Here is a 25,903-nt window from a genome sequence, read left to right as displayed (position 1 = left end):
ACTGTATGGTATAACCGACACTTGAGTTATGAAAGGAACTTGATTTGTTGTTAACATAAGTTATAATCATGAATGCTTGACGAGATTTACAAGTATTAGCATTAATCGAATAAGATGACTAATGTAATCATGTTAACAATCTATAATCTGATTGGAACCTCCTTTATGTGTGGTTTCCAATTGAATAATAAGAGTTTATATTATACTTGTTTGACATATCATTAATTGATCCTCTAACCTTGATATTTATTGTTATCATTGTTTAATCCTTACGTTAATCTTCCATCTCAAAGTTCTTATCAACTTTTTCTTCTTTTTCTTTACTACTACTACTACTACTATTATTTTTATTATTATTGTTATTATTGTTACTACTGTTGTTGTTATTGTATTATTGTTATCTATAATTTATACAATTAACCTCCTTAAGGTTCGACCCTAGTGTTGTCGGGTTATTTATTACTTTGACACTCCTACACTTGGGAGAAGATATCAATCTTTTGGTCGTGTTATAGAGTGTAAGTGTTCATCCTTATTTCTCCCCTATTTTTGAGCCACCTTATCACTCCATCTATTCACACCATTGTTACTACCATTAGAGTGTCTACTGCTAACACCAAGTACCCGAACATTAGTAATGCTCTTAGGGTTATTCAAAAGTAATCACAGCTTATGCAAGCTAATGTAAACAACATGTTCACTTAGATGAACAACCTTTCTAAGAGAGTGGAATTTATAAAAACTTTACAAACAAGGCAAGCTAATGGGAGAGCATTCTAATGACAAGTATAGGAATCCTTAAATAATTTTTCTCTGTAGAAACTGCCAATATGACTACCAATAGTCATAATAACTTTGATGACTCTAACAATAGTAAGCATTCCAACAATTACCATTAGAGGCCACTTCACCCTAGTAACCATCATTACAACCACAATTAAGGTCACTAAGACTATGACCTTGATGATCAAGTCATGAAGCATAACAAGGTAAAAGCCTTGACTTTTGAGGACTAACTTGGACTCATGGATCTTTGATAGGTGGTAGCGCACGTATGCGATGTCATAACGAATATCCCTTTAGATGGGGAAATAGAAATGACAAGACATTCTTGCCCCCTTATTAGTGGAAAGAGGGAATGAGAGTTGCTACCTAGTATTTTGGTCACCAGAAACCTTAGTCGGTCTCAGAGATCAGGCAAGGGAACTGGTTGTATAAAGAGAAGATATTGGCACCTCCAATATGCCTTACTTGAGATAAACTATATTATTTAATTGTCTGATATAAACTAAGATATTGTTATGCTTTGTAATTATTGGTCTATATAAGGTTTAAGAAAAAAATTTCACATTAAGGAGATCTTTATCTTATTAGGTAAAAAACCTAATCGTTCTAATGTCAACATAAAAGAACTATCTTTTTATTCAATATCAAGAATATATCTTACATATATGTTTCGCCTCCCAAATACTAAAAGAAAACAAAATATTTTTTTGAATTTTTGAAATATAGGCCTAGTTCTCATGGCTTTAATAAACTGGTTATTAAAACTCAAAATACATGCTAATACATATCTTTTTGAGGATGCTCTTAATTTTATATAAAAATACAATATGATTTATATATATATATTTAGACTTGATCATATGCATGAAAACAAAATATATTTTTATTATTGTTTTAGATTTTCTTGCAACATAAAAAAAAATCAAATATTTTAATATCGGATTTGTATCTTTACAGTATAAAAATATAAACTAATACTAAGCAAGAATCGTAGAAAAATTCATGAGAAAATAAAAAATTCTCACGAAATATATTACCTGAATATGTGTCTATATATATATATATATATATATATATATATATTTCTAAAGTTGTTCTTGCATTCATCAAATTGCTCCCTTTGTATATATATATATATATATATTACTAATGAAAACTTATTACGTGAGAATTTATAACTCAAATTTATTAATCACGTGAAAATTCAGGTAATATTACCTGAATTTTCAACACCCTTGTGTTAAACGAGATTGCTGATGTTGTTGTATGGAAACCTAAAAGAAATGTATGGGAAATATGCATTCGTCCTTTGCTACCTTTTTCTGTGTCCCTTTCTTTTCCTGTCTCCCCCCTGCGTACACCTTTATCAGGTAATATATTACGTGAGAATTTATAACTCAAATTTATTAATCACGTGAAAATTCAAGTAATATTACCTGAATTTTCAACGCCCTTGTGTTAAACAAGATTGCTGACGTTGTTGTATGGAAACCTAAAAGAAATGTATGGGAAATATGCATTCGTCCTTTGCCATCTTTTTCTGTGTCCCTTTCTTTTCCTGTCTCCCCCCTGCGTACACCTTTATCGACCGCTCCGACTTCTCTAGTTGAATACCATGTAGTTTTCACTAGTAATATATATATATATATATATAGACACATATTCTCACGTGATTAATAAACACCACCCACCCACCGACCCCGCCCCCACCCCCCCTGGTGCCTATAAATACACGTGATCTATGCAGATGTTGTTCACTGCTCTATTTCCCTAACCGATAAAAAAACTTGCCATCTACTAAGCATCCTTGCCGAAGCAGCATGTCTACCCAAGTCTCCCAAGAAGTTGTACCCAAGACTCCTGAAGCTCATCATAATGAGATTATTCGCCGGACAGCCAATTTTCATCCAAGCATTTGGGGTGATCAATTCATTTCCCATCTCCCCAAAGACAAGGTCATTGCATGCAAAAAGGACAAAATTGTGTGTGTGTTTCTTTGTTATTTTCTTCTCCCTTTGAGAAATTTAATGATGCGTTTAATATTATGGTAACTAATGCAGGTGCATGAAGCCATTGAATTGCAAGAAATTGAAAAGCTAAGGGAACAATTTACGAGGGAACTCTTGGCTAGTAATTCATCACAACAGCTGGATCTTATAGATGCAATCCAGCGCCTAGGTGTGGCTTACCACTTTGAAACAGAGATAGAAGAAGCACTACAACATATCTACAATAACCGTATTGGTATGGAAGATGATGACCTTTACAACACTGCTCTTGGTTTTCGACTACTAAGACAACATGGCTACAACGTTTCATGTGGTAATTATAAGTATATGTACGGCCATTTGTTATAAGAAATGTGCATAACATAATCTTCATACAAATTTTCAAGTCTATTTCTCTGGTGATTTAATTCAGATATATTTAACAAGTTCAAAGATGACAAAGGTTATTTCAAGCAATCCAATGATGTTCGAGGCATCCTAGGTCTCTATGAAGCAGCCCATCTAGCGGTGCATGGAGAAGATATTCTTGACGAGGCCCTTGCTTTAACAACCATCCACCTCAAGTCCATGGCAACTAGTCCAGACTGTCCACTAGCAGCAAAAGTTTCTCATGCCCTAAAGCAGCCCATCCGAAGGGGCGTTCCAAGACTGGAGAGCAGGCGCTACATTTCTATCTATCAGGACGAGCCGTCATGTAACAAAACTTTACTAAGGCTTGGAAAGTTGAATTTCAATCTCGTGCAAGAATTACATAAAGAAGAGCTTGCAGAAATTACAAGGTGATGCTTGTATCCAAATTTAGAATGGAAGCACGTTGACATGTTAAAATGAATATTGACGCAGAGACAAGTTATAATGCGTGCATTAGCGCTTTTTTCTTCTTTTTCTTTTTTTGAGGATTTCTTGTGAAGCTATTTACTTCTTCAGATAGTGCTCAATATTTTATTTGTTTCAGGTGGTGGAAGGGTTTGGACTTTGCTAGAAGGCTTCCTTTTGCAAGGGACAGGGTGGTCGAGTGCTTCTTTTGGATAGTAGGTGTATATTTTGAGCCTCAGTACTCCCTCGCCAGGAAAATACTTACCAAAGTAATAGCCATGACATCGATTATTGATGACATCTATGATGTTTATGGCACCCTTGAAGAGCTGGAACTTTTCACAGCAGCAATTGACAGGTTTGTTGCCTGGAAACGGCTCTTTTATTTTTTATTTTTTTAAAAGTAGAGCTTAATTAAGAGACAAATAACGGTTACAATGCGATTACAAAAACCTGGACACTTAATTTTCAGGTGGGACACTAAAAGCATGGACCACCTTCCAGATTACATGAAAATATGTTATGAGGCACTACTGAATGTTTATAGCGAAATGGAGGAAAAAGTGGCGAAGGAGGGATGGTCCTACAGAGTCCACTATGGAAAAGAAGCAGTATGCACCACACTCTTCACTCTCTCCTTAAATCAAATACTAATAAACTATGTTGTGGAAATTACTCTATTATGTTTAACGTAGTATTCATTTTTATATGTACGGTGTCTAACAGATGAAAGTTCTAGTCCACGCCTACTTTAACGAAGCCAAATGGTTCCATGAAAATCATATCCCGACGATGGAAGAATATATGCAGGTGGCTCTAGTAACGACTGGTTATTGCATGCTCGCAACCGTGTCTTTCGTTGGCATGGGCGACATGGTGACCGAGCAAGCATTTGACTGGGTGTTCAATCACCCTAAAATTATTAGAGCCTCAGAAACAATTGCCAGACTCATGGATGATGTAAAATCACATAAGGTATGAGCTTATTTTAATTTGTTAAAAACCATTCAAGTAAAGATTGTTTGAAATTCCTTGAAAGTAATAGCTGTTGGAGTTAGGATAACTTGATAGTTTGGAAATGGATGAACTGATCGGATTGGTGAGGAGTGTAAAAGAATTATATAAATTATATTTCAGAATTTTATTTGACAGCTTAAGTTAGTAGGTTGGGTTGAATCTTTAATATATATTAGAGTTTTAATGATTAAACAGTCATAAATTTAAATCTTATTATTTTTATTTATTTGATAAAAATATCATGAATTTGTGTAAATTTCAAGTTTAAAAACTTTTACTTGAAAGGTATGTTAAAAAATAATATCAATTATATATTGAGATTTTATTTAACAGTTTAAGTTATAAAGTTAAATTTGACAATGAAAAAATAAAAAACTAATTCCATTGATGCCATAAATATGGTTAAGTTTGATACATTTATTTTTATGTCAATTTATTATAATAGACCATATATAATTGTGCTCCATGATTGCTTTGCTAATTATAGCTGAAAGTATGGATTAATTCCCAAACCTTTTCCTTTATTTCCAACCATTACAAAAAAATCTACCCTCCACATGTCATAAAGGTCTGAGCTTCTTTTAATTTTATTATATATACTTTTCAGTTTGAACAAGAGAGAGGACATGCCGCCTCAGGAGTTGAATGTTACATAAGGCAATACGGTCTCTCGGAACAAGAAGTGTATGAAGAGTTTCATATGCAAGTCGTCAATGCTTGGAAGGATATAAATGAAGAGTGTCTCAAACCTACCGCTGTGCCAATGCCTCTGCTTGAACGCATTCTCAATCTTTCGAGAGTCATGGATGTCATTTACAAGGAGGAAGATGGGTATACCCATGTTGGAAAAGTTATGAAAAACAATGTTGCGTCATTGCTTATAGATTCAGTGCCAATATAACTGCTAGGTTGCGGATTTTCGCTTGCGATTACAATGGAAACAAATTCCTGCCGGTTATAGCCCCATGCTAATGAGGATCAAAGGAGACTTGTTTTTCTTATTTTGTACTTTCTCTATTTTAGTTTGATTTATGCTTCGTGTTGTAGACAACTAAAAATAAAATAAAACCAAGACTGTTTAACAAAAATATAATAGTTTGAGTATTTATTGTTTATACAAAGAGTATCTAGCCTAATTAATATTGTGCTAGGCAAACAAAGATGAAGGGTTTGAGTATAACAAATGTCGCATGTTCTTCATGTGACATCGACTGATAATTTTTTATTCATTTGCTTGATTTAGTTCTTTAAGAGTCGTTATCTAATATTTGATTGAGAATTAATAAGAAATCCAGATATACTGGTATTTGTTAGAGATTCGAGGATAAGAGACTGATTATGACCAGAGAAATTTTTAGCTCCCTTCACACACACTACCTGAAATAAACAGCTTTGTGATTTGATATGATTTAAAAATTTAAAATATTAAGTAAATTCTAAGACTTCAATAAATTAATTATTAAATCCCAAAATATATATAAAAATATGTTCTTACATTTTTCATAAAAAATACAATATAATTTTATTTGTTCTTGAGATATTTGACCATTTTTAAATTAAACACTTAATTCTTTTTATCTTTTTTTATTACAATTTTCTCATATATAATCTTTACATGTTTACAACAAAACAAAAAAATTATAATTCTTTCTGCTTGAGCGCATTCTCAATCTTTCGAGAGTCATGGATGTCATTTACAAGGAGGAAGATGGGTATACCCATGTTGGAAAAGTTATGAAAAACAATGTTGCGTCATTGCTTATAGATTCAGTGCCAATATAACTGCTAGGTTGCGGATTTTCGCTTGCGATTACAATGGAAACAAATTCCTGCCGGTTATAGCCCCATGCACTTATTTTTCTAATAGTATAAGGAGACTTATTTTTCTTATTTTGTATTTTTTCTATTTTAGTTTGATATATATAGTTGGTTTGCTGTCAAAGGAAACTAAAAATTAAACCCAGATTGTTTAACAAAAAATGTACTCGTGCAAATCAAAATTATTTTCACAAAGAGTATCTACTCTAATATTATGCTACAAAATAAAAATAGAGGGTTTGAGTATAACAAAAACAATTTAAAGTAAAATAACTAAGAAACAACTCAAATTAAAATATTCAAATTAATCAAAAGAACAAACCTTGGTTCAAGCCAATATTTATCATAAGGTCTTTTACAACTGATTATCGATGAATATATATCAATTAGCATTTTAAATATTTATCATTAGAACTATTTTTTTATTTCTCCTTAGTTATAGTCAATTATAAAATAAGAAATCTAATTAACTCTAACTACTAAACAACTCACTACTAAACAACTCAAGACAAGCCTTAAAATTTAATTTAATAGTCTAATTAACTCTAACTACTAAACAACTCAAGACAAGCCTTCAAATTTAATTTAATAACAACCTTAAAAATTAGAGAGATTGATGAAACTAAACAACACAAGCACAAACAATTGCATTTAATTTAGTTGAAAATTTTTTCTAAGATTTACTAATTTATGATGTAGCAAATCATTAATTTTTATTTTCTTTGCAAATTAAAAAGATCAAACAATTATGGATTTGATATCTAACCTAGCAGTAGAATGCAAGAAATAATAAACTAAATGCTTCCTATTAATTAAACGAAACAATCATAAAAAATAGACTCTAAAGAGCATTTAATACTCAAAGAATAGATTAAACAATGAAAAAAATAGATATCACAATTTTATTGATTCAGAGGCTTTTGTTTCCTTCGACTAAGTCAAATTTAGTTACATAGTATGATCTTATAAACAATGAAGGAGACAATAAAAAATAGGGAAGAGGAAGAAAAAAAAAGAGAGGAGATGAAATCTAACTTGATCTCCCTTTTCTCTTTTACATTTTTTTTAAATCTTTAAAAGCCTACCAAATCTCTAAAAATACTCTCCAATAATAACCATCAAATTTAAATATTCAATGAATTATACTCTAATTACGAAGTTGTGTTGAAATTATCCAGAATCGTTCAATTAATATCGTTTCATCATTAACATCTCGATTTACATCCTAAATCAAAATATAAAAATAATGACTATATTCAGATATCAAATAAGTATAAAGTAATAAACATTAAAGAAGAAAAATATGATATTTTGCATTCTCAACAAATTCCCTCACACTTAACTTTTACTTTCATTTGACAAAACTCAAATTAACTTTCCATGATAACCAAAATAAAGGTTGCAATGCCATCAACAAAAAACAATCAAGCTCTTCAAATATCATAACATATCATGAATAAATATTCTTAAACAACTTTTAATTATTGATAAGTATCTCGTCTTGTGGCTTTTGAAAATCAAAAGGAGCAAGGTTTGATTCTAAGGAGGTGTTTGTGGCTAAGATTACTACTACTCACATTGTTATGGTTATTACTAACCTAAAAGGGTGGTTAATTTGAAATATAAATGTGATAAATGCATTTTTGTATGGAAACCTTAAAGAAAAAAAACATATATAGCTCATTCACTTAGCATGTTCACTCTCTCCTCTTTTGAGGTTTGCCATTCAAAGTGATCTTTATATAAATTAAAGCAAGCACCATGTACTTGATTTGAGAAATTTCATTCTACTCTTCATGATTTTAATTTTATTTAGATTATGTTTCATTGTTGTACTTCTTATATATAAGGATGATATTGTTATTAAAGGACCTAATTCTTAGTTGATTGAGCATCTATAAATGCATTTTAACTAATCATTTCTTATGAAAGATCTCAATACCCTGTAGTATTTTCTTGATATTTAGGTATATTGTTTCTTGACTAACACGTTTTTATATCAACACAAGTATATATAAGAGCTTCTCACCCTAGTTGGTCTTCAATGTAGTTATATGGTCCTTATACCAATGGAGGTCAACTTAATGTAACCATAAGATGATTGCAAGATATTATCTAATATATCATCATAAAGGCAGCTAGTAGGGAGTTTGAATTATTTGATAATTACTCAGCATGATATTTCTTTTATTGTATAACAATTTAATTTATGTATGCTCCTTGCAATTCTTGGCCATTGTGCGATGTATCCTTTCTTATATCATGGGTATTTATGGTCAATGGTTATTCCTTCTCGATAGGACTTCTTTATAGACTATTGGTTTTAGTAATGCGAATTGAGTTGATTTTCCTCATACTCGTCATTCAGTTACTGGTTAATACATCTGTTTCGGTGATGCTTTTATTTCTTAGAATAGTGAGAAGCATGATCTAGTTTCTAAATTCTCAAATGAGTTTGAATATTGTGTTATGTCATTTGCATGCTCTAAGATTATTTGGCTTTTAAGTTTGTTGGGTGAACTCGATATTCCTTATCTTACTATTACTTCTTTTCATTTTGATAACACCCAATACTATTCTAATTGTTAACAATCTTGTTTTTCATAAGTGCACCAAGCACATTAAAGCAAGTTATTATTTTATTTATGAAGCATTTGACAATTATATAATTACTCTCCCTTACATTTTCATTGAAAATTATGTGTTTACCAGGGTTGTATCTTGTCAACAACATCAATTAATAGTTGACAAATTGATACTTTATGATCCACTAATATCAATTTGAGTGGCATGTTAGCTATAATATCTTGATTAAGGAAGATTGATTGATATTGTAGTTATGGTCAAATGGTGATTTAAGGGATATAGTTATATCACTACTTGACTATTTAAGAAAAAGAGATCAACATCTTGACCATTTTTACAACATAGACTCAATATAGTTCTTAGTATTTCCCAGGGGTTAATTTGAGGTTCTTAATTCTGGTTGGTATTAGAATAATATTTTTTAGCCACTTCTAGTTAAGTTTGGAATAGACAATGAAATCTGTTATTGCCGATTCCATGACTGCAACAGTTCCATCTAATAGAAGTTTTGATCTCCCTCACAATGAGGGTCGTAACCCATTTTTAGGTCCCAACATAAAAAAAGAAAAAAATATATTACAAAATAATAAAAGTGAAAAAAGGATGTCAAAATGCCTAGAAAATGGTCAAAAATTGGTTGAGAAGGTTTAAAAATACAAAGATTAAAATTTTATAATATATTGTTGACTGATGAGAGCCCAGTTGATGAAGAAAATTTGATTTAAGGGGGAAAATACAAAATCAGATATTTATGAACTCAATTAAATTTTATTAAAGGTTTAATTGAATTTATGGAGGTTTGATTATAAGAAATTTTGATTTTTAAGTTAATTTAGGCTTTAATTGAAAGGAATTAAAGTTTTGGGGTCAAATTATAATTTTGGAGAGTTAATTTAGTCAAATCAAGGGCTTAGTTACATAAATATTAAAGTTTGATAGTCAATCAAGGACTTAATTGAAGAAATCCGATACTAGGGACCAAAAAGCAAAATGCGCATAAATTAAAGGACTGACTTGAAATCTAACACTTTGGCATCGATTTCCTTTTAAATGAAACAATGCTTTTTAGGAAAAACAAAGTCGTTTCATGCATCATTTTTCAAAAAAAAAAAAAGCAAAACAGTGTCGTCTTTTAGGCGACACTGTTTTTCCTTCTTCTTCCCTTACACATGTAGAGGCAGGGGAAGAAGAAGTTTCTCTCCCCTGTAATGCATCCTCTCTCTCATTCCCCTGACTTATCCCCTTACTTGCCCAAAAACACACGACACAACCCATACCCACACTCACCTGCTACTATGATGAAGAAAGGAGAATGGAGGTTATGCCCTACAGCTACTGGGGTGGCTATGCAGAAGCCACCCCACACCCCCTTGCCCTGCACCATAATGAGACAGGGCAGGGTAGCCTCTCTGTCTTCCTACTTATAAATAGAGGAAGAGATACAAAGAGAAGAAGGGGGGGACGAATGTGAGAGAGAGGGGGGGAAACCGAACAGAACAGAGGGGGAAGAAAAAGAAAAAAAATAAAGATGGGAGGAACAATCTAATAAAGAAGTCAGGGAGGTTTACAAACGAACAGAAAATAGGGGGGAGTTTTGGTTTTGAGAGGAAAAAAGCTCGGGCATAACAGAAGAAAAAGGAAGAGAAGAAGGGAAACCGAGAGAGAGAAAGAGTTCGCCAGTTTTGTAAGAGAGAAAAGAAAGACCAAAAGAGAGAAAAAAAATTATATTTTTGAGAGAGAAAAGGGTGAAGAAAAAGGGACCGAAAGAGTAGAAATGAAAGACAAGAAGAAAGGAAAGAATATAGAAGAGAAAGTAGGGAACAACCAGAGAGAAATATTACAAAAGGGGGGAACATTTTGGACCAGGACAGAGGAGAAAAAGGAGGGAAGCTATCCAAGGAGCGGGGAAGAACGAGAAGTGACAGAGAAGAAAAAAATACCATAGAAGAAGAACAACCACAGCTGCCATCGTGCTTCCTCTCCACCACCACAACACACCACCTGACCATCGTTGACGGCCACGAAGAGACAAAGGAGAAAAAAAGAAGATAACGAGAGAAAAAAAAAAGGGTTGACGGCCACGAAGAGACAAAGGAGAAAAAGAGAAGATAACGAGAGAGAAAAAAAAAAGGAAAGGGCTGAGAAGAGAAACAAAGGAGGCAGGAGAGAAGAAGGGAAAACCACCACCGCAACACCACCGAGAATGGGCACTAGCATCACCATCAGCTCAACTATCCGAGTTCATCACCTCAAGTAATTCTCTTCCCCCTTATAATCATCAGTTATTGTTCATCCTCTTGCATGCAGAACGTGTACTGTGCACATTCTGCAGGCAAGAAGAATAATTAGCTAGTTAATGTGCATGCGCACAGTAACCAGTTCATGGTTGTTGTGGGCTGGAACATTAGCCTAGCCCATGCCCTACAACAACTGGGATGGCTGTGCAAAAGCCACCCCACACCACCCTGCCCTACAACCGGATGAGATAGGGTAGGGTTGCCTCTCTCTCTTCGTGCTTATAAATAGAGGAAGAGAGATAAAGAGAAGAGAGAGGGGATGAATGTGAGAGAGAGGGGGGGAACCGAATAGAACATAGAGGGAAGAAGAAGAAGAAAAATAAAGAAGGGAGGAACGATTTGAGAAAGAAGACAAGGAGGTTTATAGATGAACAAAAAATAAGAGGGGGTTTTGGTTTTGAGAGGAGAGAAGCTCAGGCAAAATAGAAGAAAAAGAAAGAGAAGAAGGGAAACCGAGAGATAGAGTCTGTTAGTTTTTTTAGAGAGAAAGGAGAGACTAAAAGAGAGAAACAATAATTTTTTGAGAGAGAAAGGAGTGAAGAAAAAGGGACCGAAAGAGTAGAAATGAAAGACAAGAAGAAGGGAAAGAATAGCGAAGAGAAAGTAGGGAACAATTGGAGAGAAATATTATAGAAGGGGGGAACGTTTTGGACCGGGATAGAGGAGAAAAGGAGGGAAGCTATCCAAGAAGTGGGGAAGAATGGGAAGTGACAGAGAAGAAAATATACTAGAGAAGAAGAACAACCACAGCTGCCACCGTACTTCCTCTCCACCACCACAACACACCACCTGACCGCCACTGACGGCCACGAAGAGATAGAGGAGAAAAAGAGAAGATAACTAGAAAAAAAAAAAAAAGAGGAGAGGGCTAAGAAGAGAAACAAAGGAGGCAGGAGAGAAGGAGGGAAAACCGCCACCACAACACCACCGAGAACGGGCACCAGCATCACCATCAGCTCAGTTATCCGAGTTCATCACCTCAAGTAATTCTCTTCCCCCTCATAATCGTCAGTCATTGTTCATCTTGTTATTCCCCCTCATAATCGTCAGTCATTGTTCAACTTGTTACATGCAGAACATGCACTATGCACGTTCTGCAGGTAAGAAGAAGAATTAGTTAGTTACTGTGTTCATGCATAATAACTAGTTCATGATTGTTGCGGGCTGGAACATCAGCCCAACCCACGCGGCTGGGCTAAGTCCAACCATGTTGCTACGGGCTAGAACATCAACCCAGCCCATGTGGCTGGACTAATACCAGCCCTATAGAATGGAGGCCTGATTTCATTTTAGGCTGATTTCGGCCCAGTTTCATTTTGGATTAGCATAGCCCTAAAAAATAAATAAATAAAAAATCATTTTTGGGAAATTCAGGATTTTTCCTGCGTGTTTTTTTCTACAACATTTTGATTAATATCGGTCTGTATTTTTACATTGTAAAGATACAAAATTCTGTATTAAAATACCCGATTTTCAAAAATAATTTATTTTCATGCATACGGCCATATTTCTCAAAGCTAAAAAAACTCATATTCTATTTTCATACAACAAAGAAAACTTCAAAAAAAAAAATTTTAGCATGCATTTTTTGCTTTAATAACTAGTTTATTAAAGTCATAAGAACTTGTTTAATATTTCAAAATTTTCAAAAAAAAATATTTTTTTCTTTTATTATCAGGGATTATGAATTTATACGTAAAACGTATTCCTGATATTGAAAAAGTAGTTTTTTTATTGACATTAGGACGGTTAGGTTTTAACCAATAAGATAAGGATCTCCTTATCAAGGAGGACTTTTTATTAAACCATAGATAGATCAATAATTAGAAATACAATGAAACCTTAGCATTTATCAGACAATTAAACAATGCACCTTACTTTAGATAGAATATATTTGGGGTGCTAATACCTTTCATTTACGCAATCAGTCCTCGTACTTGATTTCTAAAACCAGTTAGGGTTCCTAATGATCAAAATACCAGGTGACGACTCCCATCCTATTTTTTCACTAATAAAATATAAAAATTCCTTATTTTCCTATATTTTTCAGATATACATATGAGTACGAGTAAATGATCACTCTAACACCGCACACATACAACAATGAGCACAACATTTAACATTTCTTATTGCTAATTATGATTATTATTTTTTTAAGAATAATGCCATGTTAGTATTTGACCTTGGATCAATAGTTAATTTCTTGACACGAATACCTTGACGGATCGATCCAGATGGAATCTTTTGTTTATCTCACGGAAAATTAGGTTTGAATATATTATGAAAGAAATACCACTTAAAATTGACACCTAACCTCAACAATGTCATATTGCTTCTTGACATTGTTTATTCATCGGTAGCTAGCTGAAAGAGATATGTTGAAACTACTAGGTCAAAAAACGCAATTCCTTGCTTAAACTAGGCCTTGGACATGTAAATAATGGAAATGACAGGAGCACGTAAACAGCCGTGAAATGATGGAGAAAAAATGTTAAAAAAACGCAATTCCATTGTTTAATTGACGTGAAAAAATGGAGAAGAAAAAAAAGGTGATATATCTGCAAGGACAAGCAGAAATAATGTTTAGGATTTCACGGAATGGGAAAGATCAATGCCAGATCACATCCAATTATTATATCTTAAACATTAAGGAAAAAGCAGGAGCCGAAGTGTCTGAAGAAGGGATTGAAGACAGAAAAAAGAACATCAAGTAGAGAGCATTACTGGAACAAGTACAAGGGGTGTCTTCTTAAGAATAATCATTGTATTAGACTCAGACATGTCCAGGTCTTCTGGATTCCCACCATGGGGTATGTTCCAATCAAACCAGTACAGAAGGTTTGCTAGAACCATTTCTGCTCCTATGACTGCAAATGAGAGACCGGGACAAAGCCTTCTACCCCCACCAAGCGGCATGAATTGGTTGTGTTGACCTTTAAAATCGACCGAAATGTTATCAAATCTCTCGGGGTTAAACTCTTCAGACCTTTCCCATTGTTTGGGGTCCCTATGAATTGCCCAGGCGTTAATCAACACTCTTGTTTTGGGAGGAATATCATAACCTCGTAGTTTAACGGCTTGAGATGTTTCTCTTACAATCATTGCAGGACCATGTAACCTTAAGCTTTCTTTGAGAACACATTTTAGATAGACCATCTCATTTATATGCTTCTTACAGAGATTTGATTTCTTTCCTACCACTCTTCTTACCTCTCCTTGGGCTTTCTTCATTACAATAGGATTCTTCACAAGCTCTGCCATCGCCCATTCCATAGCTGCTGCTGTCGTATCAGTTCCTCCAACAAACATGTCCTGCAACAAGAAAATGGAGCTATTTATAGACACAGACGAGCAAACACAATCACAAAAGAGTGGCCAAGAGAGTGAGAGAGAGACCATAAGGAATGCTTTAATGTTCTCTCGAGTAAGATCAATGTCAAGCGTTCCATTCTTTTGCAGATCAAGAAGAATATCCACAATGTCTTTCATATCAGATTCGTCATTTTTTTTTGTTGTTGAAATCGAGAATTCTTTCATATCAGATTCGTCATTTTTTTTTTTGTTGTTGAAATCGAGAATAGATATATAATAAAAACAGAAAATATGAGCAGTGTGAACAGAGCTTTAGTTAGTAGTCTAAACATTAGCTTAATTACAAAAAAGAAATACAAGAAAACCTATAGCCTACTATTAAGCTGAGCAAAACAAACCCACACTAAATTAGAAATTAAGCAGACCAAGCCGAAATGCATTCATGATTCCTATACAGATCAGCACCGGTATACCAAAAGGAAGAGTTGAGATTCCTGATCCATCCTGGAGCAAAGTAAAACAAATGTCATAATATATCTTTCCATAGTGGCTTTTGTTCCTCAAATATCAAGTTGTTCCTAGCAGTCCATATAGTCCAGACAATGCTAAATATAAAGCCCTCTCAAACAAATTTTTCAAACTTACTATAGTTATCCTACAAAAGACCCAGCCATTAACATTGAAGGTCGTCAAGACCATATAGCATTACCCAGTTCAGACCTCTCCAAGCTATAATTTTGTTCCATAGTTTCGTCATTGTTCATTAAACTCTCATGTTCTTCGATCACTTGATCAAGAAAATTATGCAATGCTTTGAAAGTATGTTTCAAACCTGCAACAAAGCTAGTTAGAGTATCCATCCATCCCAAAAGGTGAAACATATCTTTGAAGCTAAATGATGCTATCAAGTCGCCTTCCTCGACAATCCTCCAAAACTCTCATCACAGCCTTCATTTTCATATACTCGACCAAGAGCAGATCTTGATATCATGTTGTTTGAGACAGTGAGGAACATATCACTAAGATCTACTGCAGCTCCGTTGAGGCATGAAAGCCGCACCTTCTCCACCATGTTTGCGACTTCCTCCTCCCTCGCGAATTGAAATACTTGCACCCGTTTTTGGCACAAAAGTTCAAGAACACGAATCTTCCTCACTTGTCTCCAATACTCACCATAGGGACAAAATGCAACATCAACGCATCCATAGAAGAGAACATCTACAGCCCTTGTTTGAGGCCCTCCTGCAAAAGCTACATCATGAGTTTTCATGACCTCTTGAGCCACCTCTGCCGACGAAACAATCAGAGTTGGAGTTTTCCCAAAATGTAGAAGCATTAAAGGGCCATATTTTGCTGGAGGGCTCGGAGAGATCTATGAAGTCTACCTAGCTGGTGAAGATTTCCAATTATGGGTAGCTTTGGTGGAGATGGAGGTAAATTTAATTTTTCTCTTTTAACTAGGCTAAGCGAAAATAGAAGGGACAAGAGAAAAAAAGGACAGCAAGGGATTGAGCATGATCATTTTTTTGCAGTTCCTGACACCATTGCCGCAGCATGATCACCTGAGCCATTTCCTCTTTAGATAAATTTCTCACATGATGATACCAACAAGATGCAGTTCAATCTATATATATAACTGCACTTGTGATAGTTGGAAGAGATATATAGGTATTAATTAGAGCATAACTAGATTGGTGTCCCGAGATTTTGAGGTCTTAAAGCTAACATGCAATGAGATTTTGCTTTGTTATATAAATCTAAGGTTTCATATCTAAAGAATTTGACATGTATATCACTACTATATATTAATATGCTTAGTGTGTGTGTATATATATGCTTAGTCTACTATATATTAATATGCTTAGTGTGTGTATATATATGCTTAGTGTGTGTATATATATATTGAACTCACCCTTTCTTTTCAGGTTTTTAGTTTATGTTATTAGGTTAATTTTGTTTTTTTTATGCCTTGCTTGTTTCCACAAGATTTTTTCTTTTAGTCATGATTTGATGTTTAGAGTGTTCTACTATTATAATATTTTATTTAAAGTCTGGATTTTTATTTTGTAATAAGTATTATGGGTTATGATTTGTTTTTATTGATTCCGAAAGATATTTTGAAATTTTGAAAAATACTATGAGATTTTATATATTTTATTTTATGATATATTCTAAAACTTAGTATAGGTGTGGTATCCTCGTTATATCGCTCATGTGTTGCTAGTCACAAACCTGGAATTCAAGTTGTGACAAAGTTATTATTAGAGCCCTATTATATTAAACCCTTATAATATGTGGAGCTTGGCAACGGTCTCATCTTGTTGTCATTCTTTAATTCCATGTTTAGCTTGTTTTCCTCCAATATATATATATATATATATTTGTGTTGTTATATATATGTGTGTTCTTTTAGGAATATATTAAGAGTCAGACATGTAGTGTATATTAACCATGTAGTGATGATTAAAAGGGTTTTTTTATTACTCAACTCACGGGTGAGAGGTGAAGAAGAAAGGTTTGGAAACCTTCACTTAGCCTTTAGAGACAAAGTTTTAGGATGATATTGAGTTTGAAGGAGGTATTAGGTTGGATGTTGGTCAAGATGAGGATAAGAAATCCAATGTTAGGGTGTCATATGATGATAGTATTTTGGATAAGATTGGTCAGCTCATGTTGATCATGGCTAATCTTTTAGCTAAAAGAGAGAATGAAAAGGATAATTATTGTGCATGAAGTGAATGTGCCTTTGTTAGAGTTTTTTAAGTTGGCACCTCTCATATTTAAAAGAGTTAATAGCTCAAAAAGTCCACAACATTTTTTAGATGCAGTAAGGCATAGGTGTGAAACCATAGGATGCATGAATCATCATGTAGTGATTTTAGCACCCTTCAGGTTAGAAGGCAAGGTGATTATGAACTAGTATAAGTTTAAAAGGAATAAAAGAGCAGTTGATTCTTCATTGATATCATGGAATAAGTTTTCTAAAATGTTTTTGGAGCGTTTTTTACCTGAAAATATGAGAGATGCCAAGTCATATGAGTTTAAGAGGTTGGTTTAGGGTGATTTAACATTGACAGAATATGATGTTGAGTTCACATGACTTTCCAAATATATTAGTTATATGATACAGACCATAAGAAGAAGAATAAAATGTTTGTTTGGGGTCTTAATAGCTACCTCATCATATCTATCAGGGCTTATAAGTTTAAGACATACTCAGTTGTAGTGGATCATGTTTAGGATATCAAGGCATAAGAGTTAAACGATGAAGTATTAGTTGGTTCAACCAAAAAGACCAAAGATGGTGAGTTAGTCCTTTTTTCAACAGCAGTCTAACATAGGTCGTGACAGAGGACGAGAAGGCTACCAAGAATAATTAGACAGTCAATGATTCCTCGCTAAGGTTTACTATCAAGAGAGCTAGGAATCATGGTATTAGTGAAGGTGGTTAGACTCGAAGTCAGAGTACTATTCAATCAACACTGCAAGGCTCAGACATGAAGCCTTTGTGTCAGTCTTGTAGATCTAAATATCATGGCTCAATTTACTATAAGCAGACAGAAGCTTATTTTGGTTGTGGACAGATTGGTTGTTTACTAAGGGATTGTTTAAATAGGCAGTTCTTCTTGTTTAATGCATTTGTATCTATTGCATCTCCTACTTAAACTCAATACGCTAGTTATCTAGTGTTTCAAGGTAGTCATGGAGCTAATGGGCATGGCCAGTAAAGTTATGGAGCAAGTGGTAGAGGTTTTATCCCAGCAGGTTAGAGACAAGCACAAGATTTTGCTCTCACCTTGCAAGATGCCCAGACATCTAACATAATTTTCTCAGGTATACTTTATATATATTCCTTCAAAGCTAAAGTCTTATTTAACAAGGGATTAACTTATTCTTTTGTGTCATTGTATTTTTCTTTGAGGTTTGATAAACAACCCATTTTGTTAAAAAGTCCTTAATATATGGCTACCCTTTCAAATGAGGTTATGTTTTGGGAATATTTGTTAGCATACCATAGAGATGGGTTATCATCCTTATTAAGTATTCTCTTATCCATTATGAAAAATATGGATCAAAAAGGTATACAAGGCTTTTTGGCTTATGTGTAGAATGTGAGAATCGAGATTCTAACAATGGAAAGGTTCTAATAGCTTTTATGTGTAGAATGTGAGAATCGAGATTCTGACAATGGAAAAGGTTCTAATAGCTATTAATGCTAATACTTGTAAATCTCGTCAAGCATTCATGATTATAACTTATGTTAACAACAAATCAAGTTCCTTTCATAGCTCAGGTGTCGGTTATACCATACATTATGGGCTATGAAAGTGCCAAGCATTTGTTGTACCAAGTGTTATACAACATAAATCAAGATTAGTCATTTAACAAGCAAAGTATTAAAGAGTGAACAAGATAGCAAATATAAAACATGTTAGTATCAAACATTAAGGTCCATATTAAGTTTACATTATACTTATTCTTACACCATTAGTGTAACCTTTTCACCTTGACATAATTAACTTAGCTAGACATAATGAAAGAAAGCAAAATAGATAAACAAAATAAGAACATAAAAGTTAACTAAGTAAAGGAAAGGAAATGAAAGGCATAAACTTAATATTAATGAAAACAAAGCATAAAAAATACAAAGAGAGAAAGGAAGAGCATGATCTTGATCTGAACACCAAGATGCCTAAATGCATGGCAAATGTCTCCTTTTATAGGCCAAAATTGGGAACTATTGATTTGATGACTAATTGATAAGTGGGTGACCAACTTTTGACTTGGTGACAATCCTTATCTTCTCTTGTCTGCCCAAAACGTCATTGATAACGTCAAAATTGGAGCCAGTTGCAAACATGAACGTTGTAGGCAATTGTGTCAGCTTTCTTGTGTAAAAATTTCAGCTCATTTGGACTTCTAGAACTCCAGATATGGCCAAAATACCGAACAGTGCTCGGGCTGGAAGACAGATTCGGGCTTCTTTGTTGTTGCTATAATTTGGACTTGATAATGGCCTTTTTAGATCTTGGGCTCCATATGAAAGTTGTAGGCCTATGTCTTACCTTTCCATCCATATAAATTGGACCTAAATCTGAGATATATAGCTCTAGATATGACCCAATTACCGAACAGTGTTCCGGTTTGGATTGCACCGACATCTCTTTTCTAAGTTTGGCCATCTCTTTATCCTTGCAATTTATGTTCTTCAAGTCATCAATCAATCCTTTCATTTATGTTATAGGCCTGCATTAAAAATAGACATTTACCACAAATTAAAGGTATCTTATATTATTAGATATATTATTATAAAACATGTTTTGGTTAAGGAGTTATTGATACTTCAAGTGCAAAATGATGATATAAAACCATGATAAAAATGCACTTTTAAGTACTAATCAGGAGTTCATTGATATTTTTCCTGATGATTTACTTGGACTAGGGAGATAGATTTCTGTATTGATTTGGTTATGGAAATAAAACTAATGTTGATGGCACTATATAGGATGACGCTAATAGGATTGAAGGAGTTGAATAAGCATATTCAAGATTTATTGGATAAGAGGTCTATACATCTTAGTGTGTCTTCGTAGAGAGCACCAATTTTGTTTGTAAACAAGAAAGATGGGTTAAAGAGGATGTGTATAGATTATAGATAATTTAACAAGGTCATTGTTAAGAATAGATACTCACCCCCTCACATTCATGACCATTTTTTATCAGTTACATGGAGCTTAATGTTTCTCAAATATTGATACACAACCAGGATATCACCAGTTGAGTTTCAAGGAGGATATTCTTAAAACTGCTTTTAGGACTCGTTATAGGCACTACGAGTTCCTAGTATTGTCTTTTAGGTTAATGAATACACTAATGGTCTTTATAGACATGATTAATAAGGTTTTCAAGCCATTTATTGATAGATTTGTCATTATATTCCTAGATGATATATTGGTGTATTCGAGGAGTGAAAAAGGGCATGAAGAGTATTTGAAATTGGTGCTTCAAAACTTTAAGAGATCATCAGTTATATGAAAAATTCTTGAAGAGTGAGTTTTGATAGATGAGTGTTGGATTTTTTAGACATGTGGTGTCTAGGAATGTTTAGAGGTTGATCCATAGAAAATAAAGATAGTTAACTAGTGGTCAAAACCAATTTTAATATTTGAGATTAAAAGTTCATTATAATTAGTAGGATAGAGAACTTTTCATGAATTACAGCTTTATTGACTAAGTTGACATATAAGAATATCAAGTTTAAGTGGTCTAAAGAGTGAGAAGAGAGTTACAAAGTTGAAGGATAGGTTGACTACAACTCTAGTTTTAACAGTACCTTCAAGGTCTAGTGGTTTTACTATGTATTATGATGCGTCAAGGTTGAATTAGGTTATGTATTAACGTAGAATGATAATATGATTGATTATACCTCGAGATAGTTAAAGAAGCATGAGCAAAATTACCTCACACATGATCTAAAGATGGTTGCGGTAGTGTTTTCTTTTAAGATTTAAAGGCCCTACTTGTATGAAAAGACATGTGAGATATTTACAAATCATAAAACTCTTTAGTATATCTTTCAGCATAAAGATGTGAATTTAAGACAATGAAGATGGATAGAATTATTAATTGATTATAATTGCATGATCTAGTATCACCTAGGCAAGACAAATGTTATTGTTGATGCCTTAAGTAAAAAGTCTATGGGTAGTTTGACTCATATTCAAGAGGTGAGGAGACCTTTGTTGAAAAAGTTACACAGATTATTAGATGAGACTGTCAGTTTTGAAATTGGTGGATCCAAAGCATTATTGGTTCACTTTCAAGCTAGATCAGACTTAGTAGACCAGATTAAAGTGGTTTAAATGAAAGATGAAAGGCTATGCAAGATTCAAGATGAGATAGAGTTAGGACAAGCTTTAGGTTTTGTTATCGATAAGATGGTGTGTTGAGATTTGGTTCTAGGCTATATATGTCTGAAACAGATGATTTGAGAAGAGATGTGATGAATAAAGCACGTCATACTACCTATATTACACATCCTAGTTCTAACAATATATTTATAAACTTGAAAAAGTGTTAGTAGTGGAATGGCATGAAAAAAAAACATGTAGAGTTTGTGTCTCAATGCTTAACCTGCTAAAGGGTTAAAGGTGAGTATGAGATACCATCAAGGCTTTTGCAATCATTGTTGGTTCATGAATGGAAATAGGAAAGAATCGCTATGATTTTGTGTCAAGTTTTCCTTGGAGTTAAAAGGGTTATGATTTATTTTAGGTGATAGTTGATTGTTTAACCAATTCAACTCATTTCTTGTTAGTAAAGGTAACATATGGATTTGCAAAGCTTGCAAAAATCTATGTTAACGAGATTATAAGGTTGCATGGTGTGTCGATCTAAATTGTGTTCGACAAAGGTCCACGACTCACTTCTTAGTTTTTGGTGAGGTTTCAAAGAGCAACAGGGTCTAAGGTTTAGTTAAGCACTATTTTTCATTCTTAAATTGATAAATAGTCTAAGAGGGCTATATAAATTTTGGAAGATCAGTTGAGAGCTTGTGTGATTTATTTTGGGGTTGAACGGAGCAAGTATTTTTCTCTAGTAGAGTTTACTTATAAAAATAGTTATCAGATGAGTATTGACATTGTTCCATATGAGACTTTGTATAAATGGAAGTATAGATCACTTATATATTGGTATAAGGTTGGTGAGAAGAGTTTAATAGGTCCTGAGTTAATACAGATTACTTTGGATAAGATTAGGGTGATCTGAGATAAGCTTCAAACAGTTTAAGGTAAGTAAAAGAGTTACACAAATAAAAGAAGATGTAATTTAGAGTTTTTAGTTGGTGACAATGTGTTCTAAAAAATCTCTCTAACTAAAAGAATATTCAGATTTAGAAAGAAATGAAAATTAGTCCAAAGTTTTTAGGGCCCTTTAAGATTTTGAAAAGAGTAGGGGTACTCATATACAGATTTGGCTTGCTTTCATACATCCAGTGTTTCATGTTTCGATGATGAGTATTTATTAGATCCATTTCATGATTTAAAGGTTTAACTAGTTAAGTTGAGGAATGATATGTCATAAATTGTAAAACCAATGGAAATTATTGATTAACAAGTCAGAAAGCTTCAATCAAAGAAAATTGCATTGTTTAAGGTTGTGTGGAGAAGACAACCTAATAAAAAAGTGATACAGGAACTTGATAAGGAAATGCACAACAAGTATCCATACTTGTTTGATCATAATGGTATGATTTTTGTTCTTAAAAGTTTATATTCAAGTTACGTCAAGTTTCAAGGAAAAAAGTTCTTATAAAGTGGGGATAATGTAAAATTATAAAATATATGTATGGAGTGCCCCACTAATGTAGAGCACTAGAACAATTAAATGCTACGTTGAAGTGAAGCTCTTGATTGTGTTGGATAATGGAGATAAGAAGCTCTTGATTGTGTTGGATAATGGAGAAAATTACTCCACTAGCTTCCCTTCTCTCCCTCTTCAGACAACCTATAAAATGTTATGTGCAAGGATTTTAGGAAACTTTTAGAAGTTTTGTATGGAGGTTGTTTTTCTTGTTTCTTGAAAAGGCTAGTGAAAGTTGGAAAATCAAGTAAGATCTTAATGTTTCTTTCATGTATCAGCTTGATTTTTGAATTTGGATTATTTAAGATGTTTGATTGATGTTTTAGGGTGTTAGTTTGGTTTAAATCACTTGATATGAAGTATGAGTTATTGGTGTTGAAAGAATAGGTTGAGTTATTTGATGATCTATAAAGTTTTAAAAAATTGGTTGATCAGGAATTTAGAATCCCAATCAACTGGTCGACTAGTTGGCTTATTGGTGTCGGTCAAATGGTTGTCTTGTGGTAGTGGTAGACTGGTTGTTCATTTCAGTCAACTGATTTACCAAGTAGTGGGGTTTGATTGGTTCTTTTAAGTTCAGTCAGTTTAGGATAAATTTAGGATTGGTTAGGTGGATTTGTTTTGGTTTTATTATTAAGTTTTAGTCTCTAATTTTAGAGTTGTAAATCTTTTATATTATCTCATACGAGTTATTTTTGAGTAATTTATGTATTTGTTATAGATTTTGCTAACATTCATCTCTAATCTTAAAGTTGTAATTTCTTATGTTATCTTATATGAGTTATTTTTTAGTCATTTATGTATTTGTTATAGGTTCTACTGACATTCATCCTAGCAACCATCAACAGTTTTTCAGGTAAGTAGAGTAATTTTTAATATGCATATTACATTCATCCTAGCAACCATCAACAGTTTTCCAGGTAAGTAGAGTAATTTTTAATATACATATAATATAAATAATATATGTATGTTGGTTATATGATGAGTACGGATGACATTCTTGAATATCTATATATGATGATTTATTATCACATACTTGTAAGTTTTTTAAATATATATTCACATTATGTTGAATTAAATTTTATTCGATACATTCAATTGTTTTGATAATTATATATCTTTTATGTTTTGATATTGGACTTGTTAGAAACTCCATATTAACATAGAGTAATTAGTCTTTCTACATATTATATGTGTATACCTAGCTAGTAATTGATGCATCAACCTGTGTGCGAATAATCATCTCACTATGCTCTATTCTAGAAACCTTAGGTTTTCATATGTTGTCTATTATCTAATCTGACATGTATTTCACTTTCATGTGTTAATATGTTTAGTATGTGTGTGCGTGCATGCGCGACATACAATTTATAATATCTAAGATGTATATCAAGTGTTATTATTTTACTGAGTTGATTGAATTTACCTCTTCTTTTTAATATTATATTCAAGTTTTTTGTTTCTATTAGTATATTAACTTTATTGAGTACCTTGTTTGTTTTCTTGAGACTTTCATTTTAGTCTTGATTTGATATCTTAAAGTGCTCTATTATTAAATTGTTTTATTTAAAGTTTGGATTTTAATATTGTAATAAGTATTATAGATTATGATTTTTTTTATATTAGTCTTGAAGGATATTTGAAACTTTAATAATGTTGCAAGATTTTATATAATTTATTTTATGACATACATGTTCCAAGACTTAGCATAGATATGATGTCCTCACAGTACTATTCTTGCGTTGTCAAACACAAACCTTGAATTCATGTTGTGATATGACCATTAAATCGAGCTTAGATTTTGTAAATTGTTTTTTAAGTTTCAGTTTTCATTAAATCGAGCTTAGATTTTGTAAATTGATTTTTAAGTTTCAGTTTTATAAGGAAATCGACAAGCTATTACTAGCATGGATTCAAAAAAAAAAAACCTTTAAATTAGGTTTAGAAAATGTTTTGTTGTTTTAATTATTTTTCAAGTTAATTTTAAATTTTAATTATTTTTTTTTGTTTAGGCTGGTTTTAAACCTTAATATAAATGGTTAACATGCTATTTTTTTAAATCAGGTTATTAATTTATAGATTTTCAGAAAGTTTTCTGTACCTATTTTACTATCATGTAGAGCTGAAATCTTAGAATTCAAGAACCTTAATTTTTATCCAAACTATACATAACACAAAAATAATAAGATTACTGCAATATGACACTGTTATCGACATTCCACTGGACATATCTTTAGTTGTCTTGAAGAAGAAAAAATTGACACTAATCTTGTCCACTACATTGTCGTAAAATTTGAATATTAGCAGCTGCAACGACATCTGTCTGTATTGCCAGTGTGGCCTCATCTCCACAAGGACATCAGAAGAAGCAAAAGAAAAACTACACCTGAGACATAAGAATTGTATAGCATTGGATGCAGCTGCTGGTTCACCATGAACAGCAGAGTTCCCACATTTCCAGTGTTCCTCATTTTCTGATTTATCATGGACCAAATTGTTTTTTTTTCCTTTCTATTTTTCAGATGTTCATTCTCTTCACCAAGTCCGATGGTTAGGACACCAGCTGCTGGAAACGAGCAAAACTTGATTCTTCAGAGGAATCGTATCAGCTTGGTCCGAGCATTTCAAATACCAGTTGAAATCACTTCCATCCTCAGGAGCTTGGGTCTCCCTCTTGCACCCTTTCCTCGCGCCAACTTATGACTTCACTTAACGACATTGAACATGACCAAACCAACGCTCCTCTCTCATTTTGTTACCAACTCAGAATCAATTAATTTCGACAGATGTTATAGTTTCTGATCAATCAAGACGATTCCTACCGCAAAAAGCAGGGATCCATGTTATAGTTTCTGATCAATCAAGACGATCCCTACCGTAAAAAGCAGGGATTCGGGG

The 25,903-nt window shown here is 33.2% G+C and overlaps 1 protein-coding gene and 1 pseudogene across 2 annotated transcripts; one reads left to right on the top strand and one right to left on the bottom strand.

The window, feature by feature from the left end:
• Positions 1-2,548: 2,548 nt before the first annotated feature.
• On the top strand, positions 2,549-6,472 carry LOC105111854 (valencene synthase-like). Of its 2 annotated transcripts, XM_011007321.1 has the most exons (8): positions 2,549-2,741; positions 2,847-3,108; positions 3,208-3,574; positions 3,751-3,969; positions 4,084-4,222; positions 4,338-4,586; positions 5,236-5,455; positions 6,337-6,472. In XM_011007321.1, the coding sequence occupies exons 1-8, from the start codon at positions 2,607-2,609 to the stop codon at positions 6,408-6,410; spliced, it is 1,665 nt and encodes a 554-aa protein (XP_011005623.1). In that variant the 5' UTR covers positions 2,549-2,606; the 3' UTR covers positions 6,411-6,472. The 2 variants fall into 2 exon arrangements, with proteins under 2 accessions (XP_011005623.1, XP_011005622.1); XM_011007320.1 differs by lacking the exon at positions 6,337-6,472 and having other exon boundaries at positions 5,236-5,609.
• A 7,563-nt stretch (positions 6,473-14,035) lies between these two features.
• LOC105111855 (cytochrome P450 71A1-like) lies at positions 14,036-16,117 on the bottom strand (annotated as a pseudogene).
• Positions 16,118-25,903: the final 9,786 nt, after the last annotated feature.

Source organism: Populus euphratica, unplaced genomic scaffold (genome assembly GCF_000495115.2).
Source record: "Populus euphratica unplaced genomic scaffold, PopEup_1.0 scaffold313.1, whole genome shotgun sequence".
In the NCBI taxonomy this organism is placed as follows: Eukaryota; Viridiplantae; Streptophyta; class Magnoliopsida; order Malpighiales; family Salicaceae; genus Populus; species Populus euphratica.
Note: the sequence above shows the minus strand (reverse complement) of the source record. Positions and strands in the feature narration are given on the sequence as shown.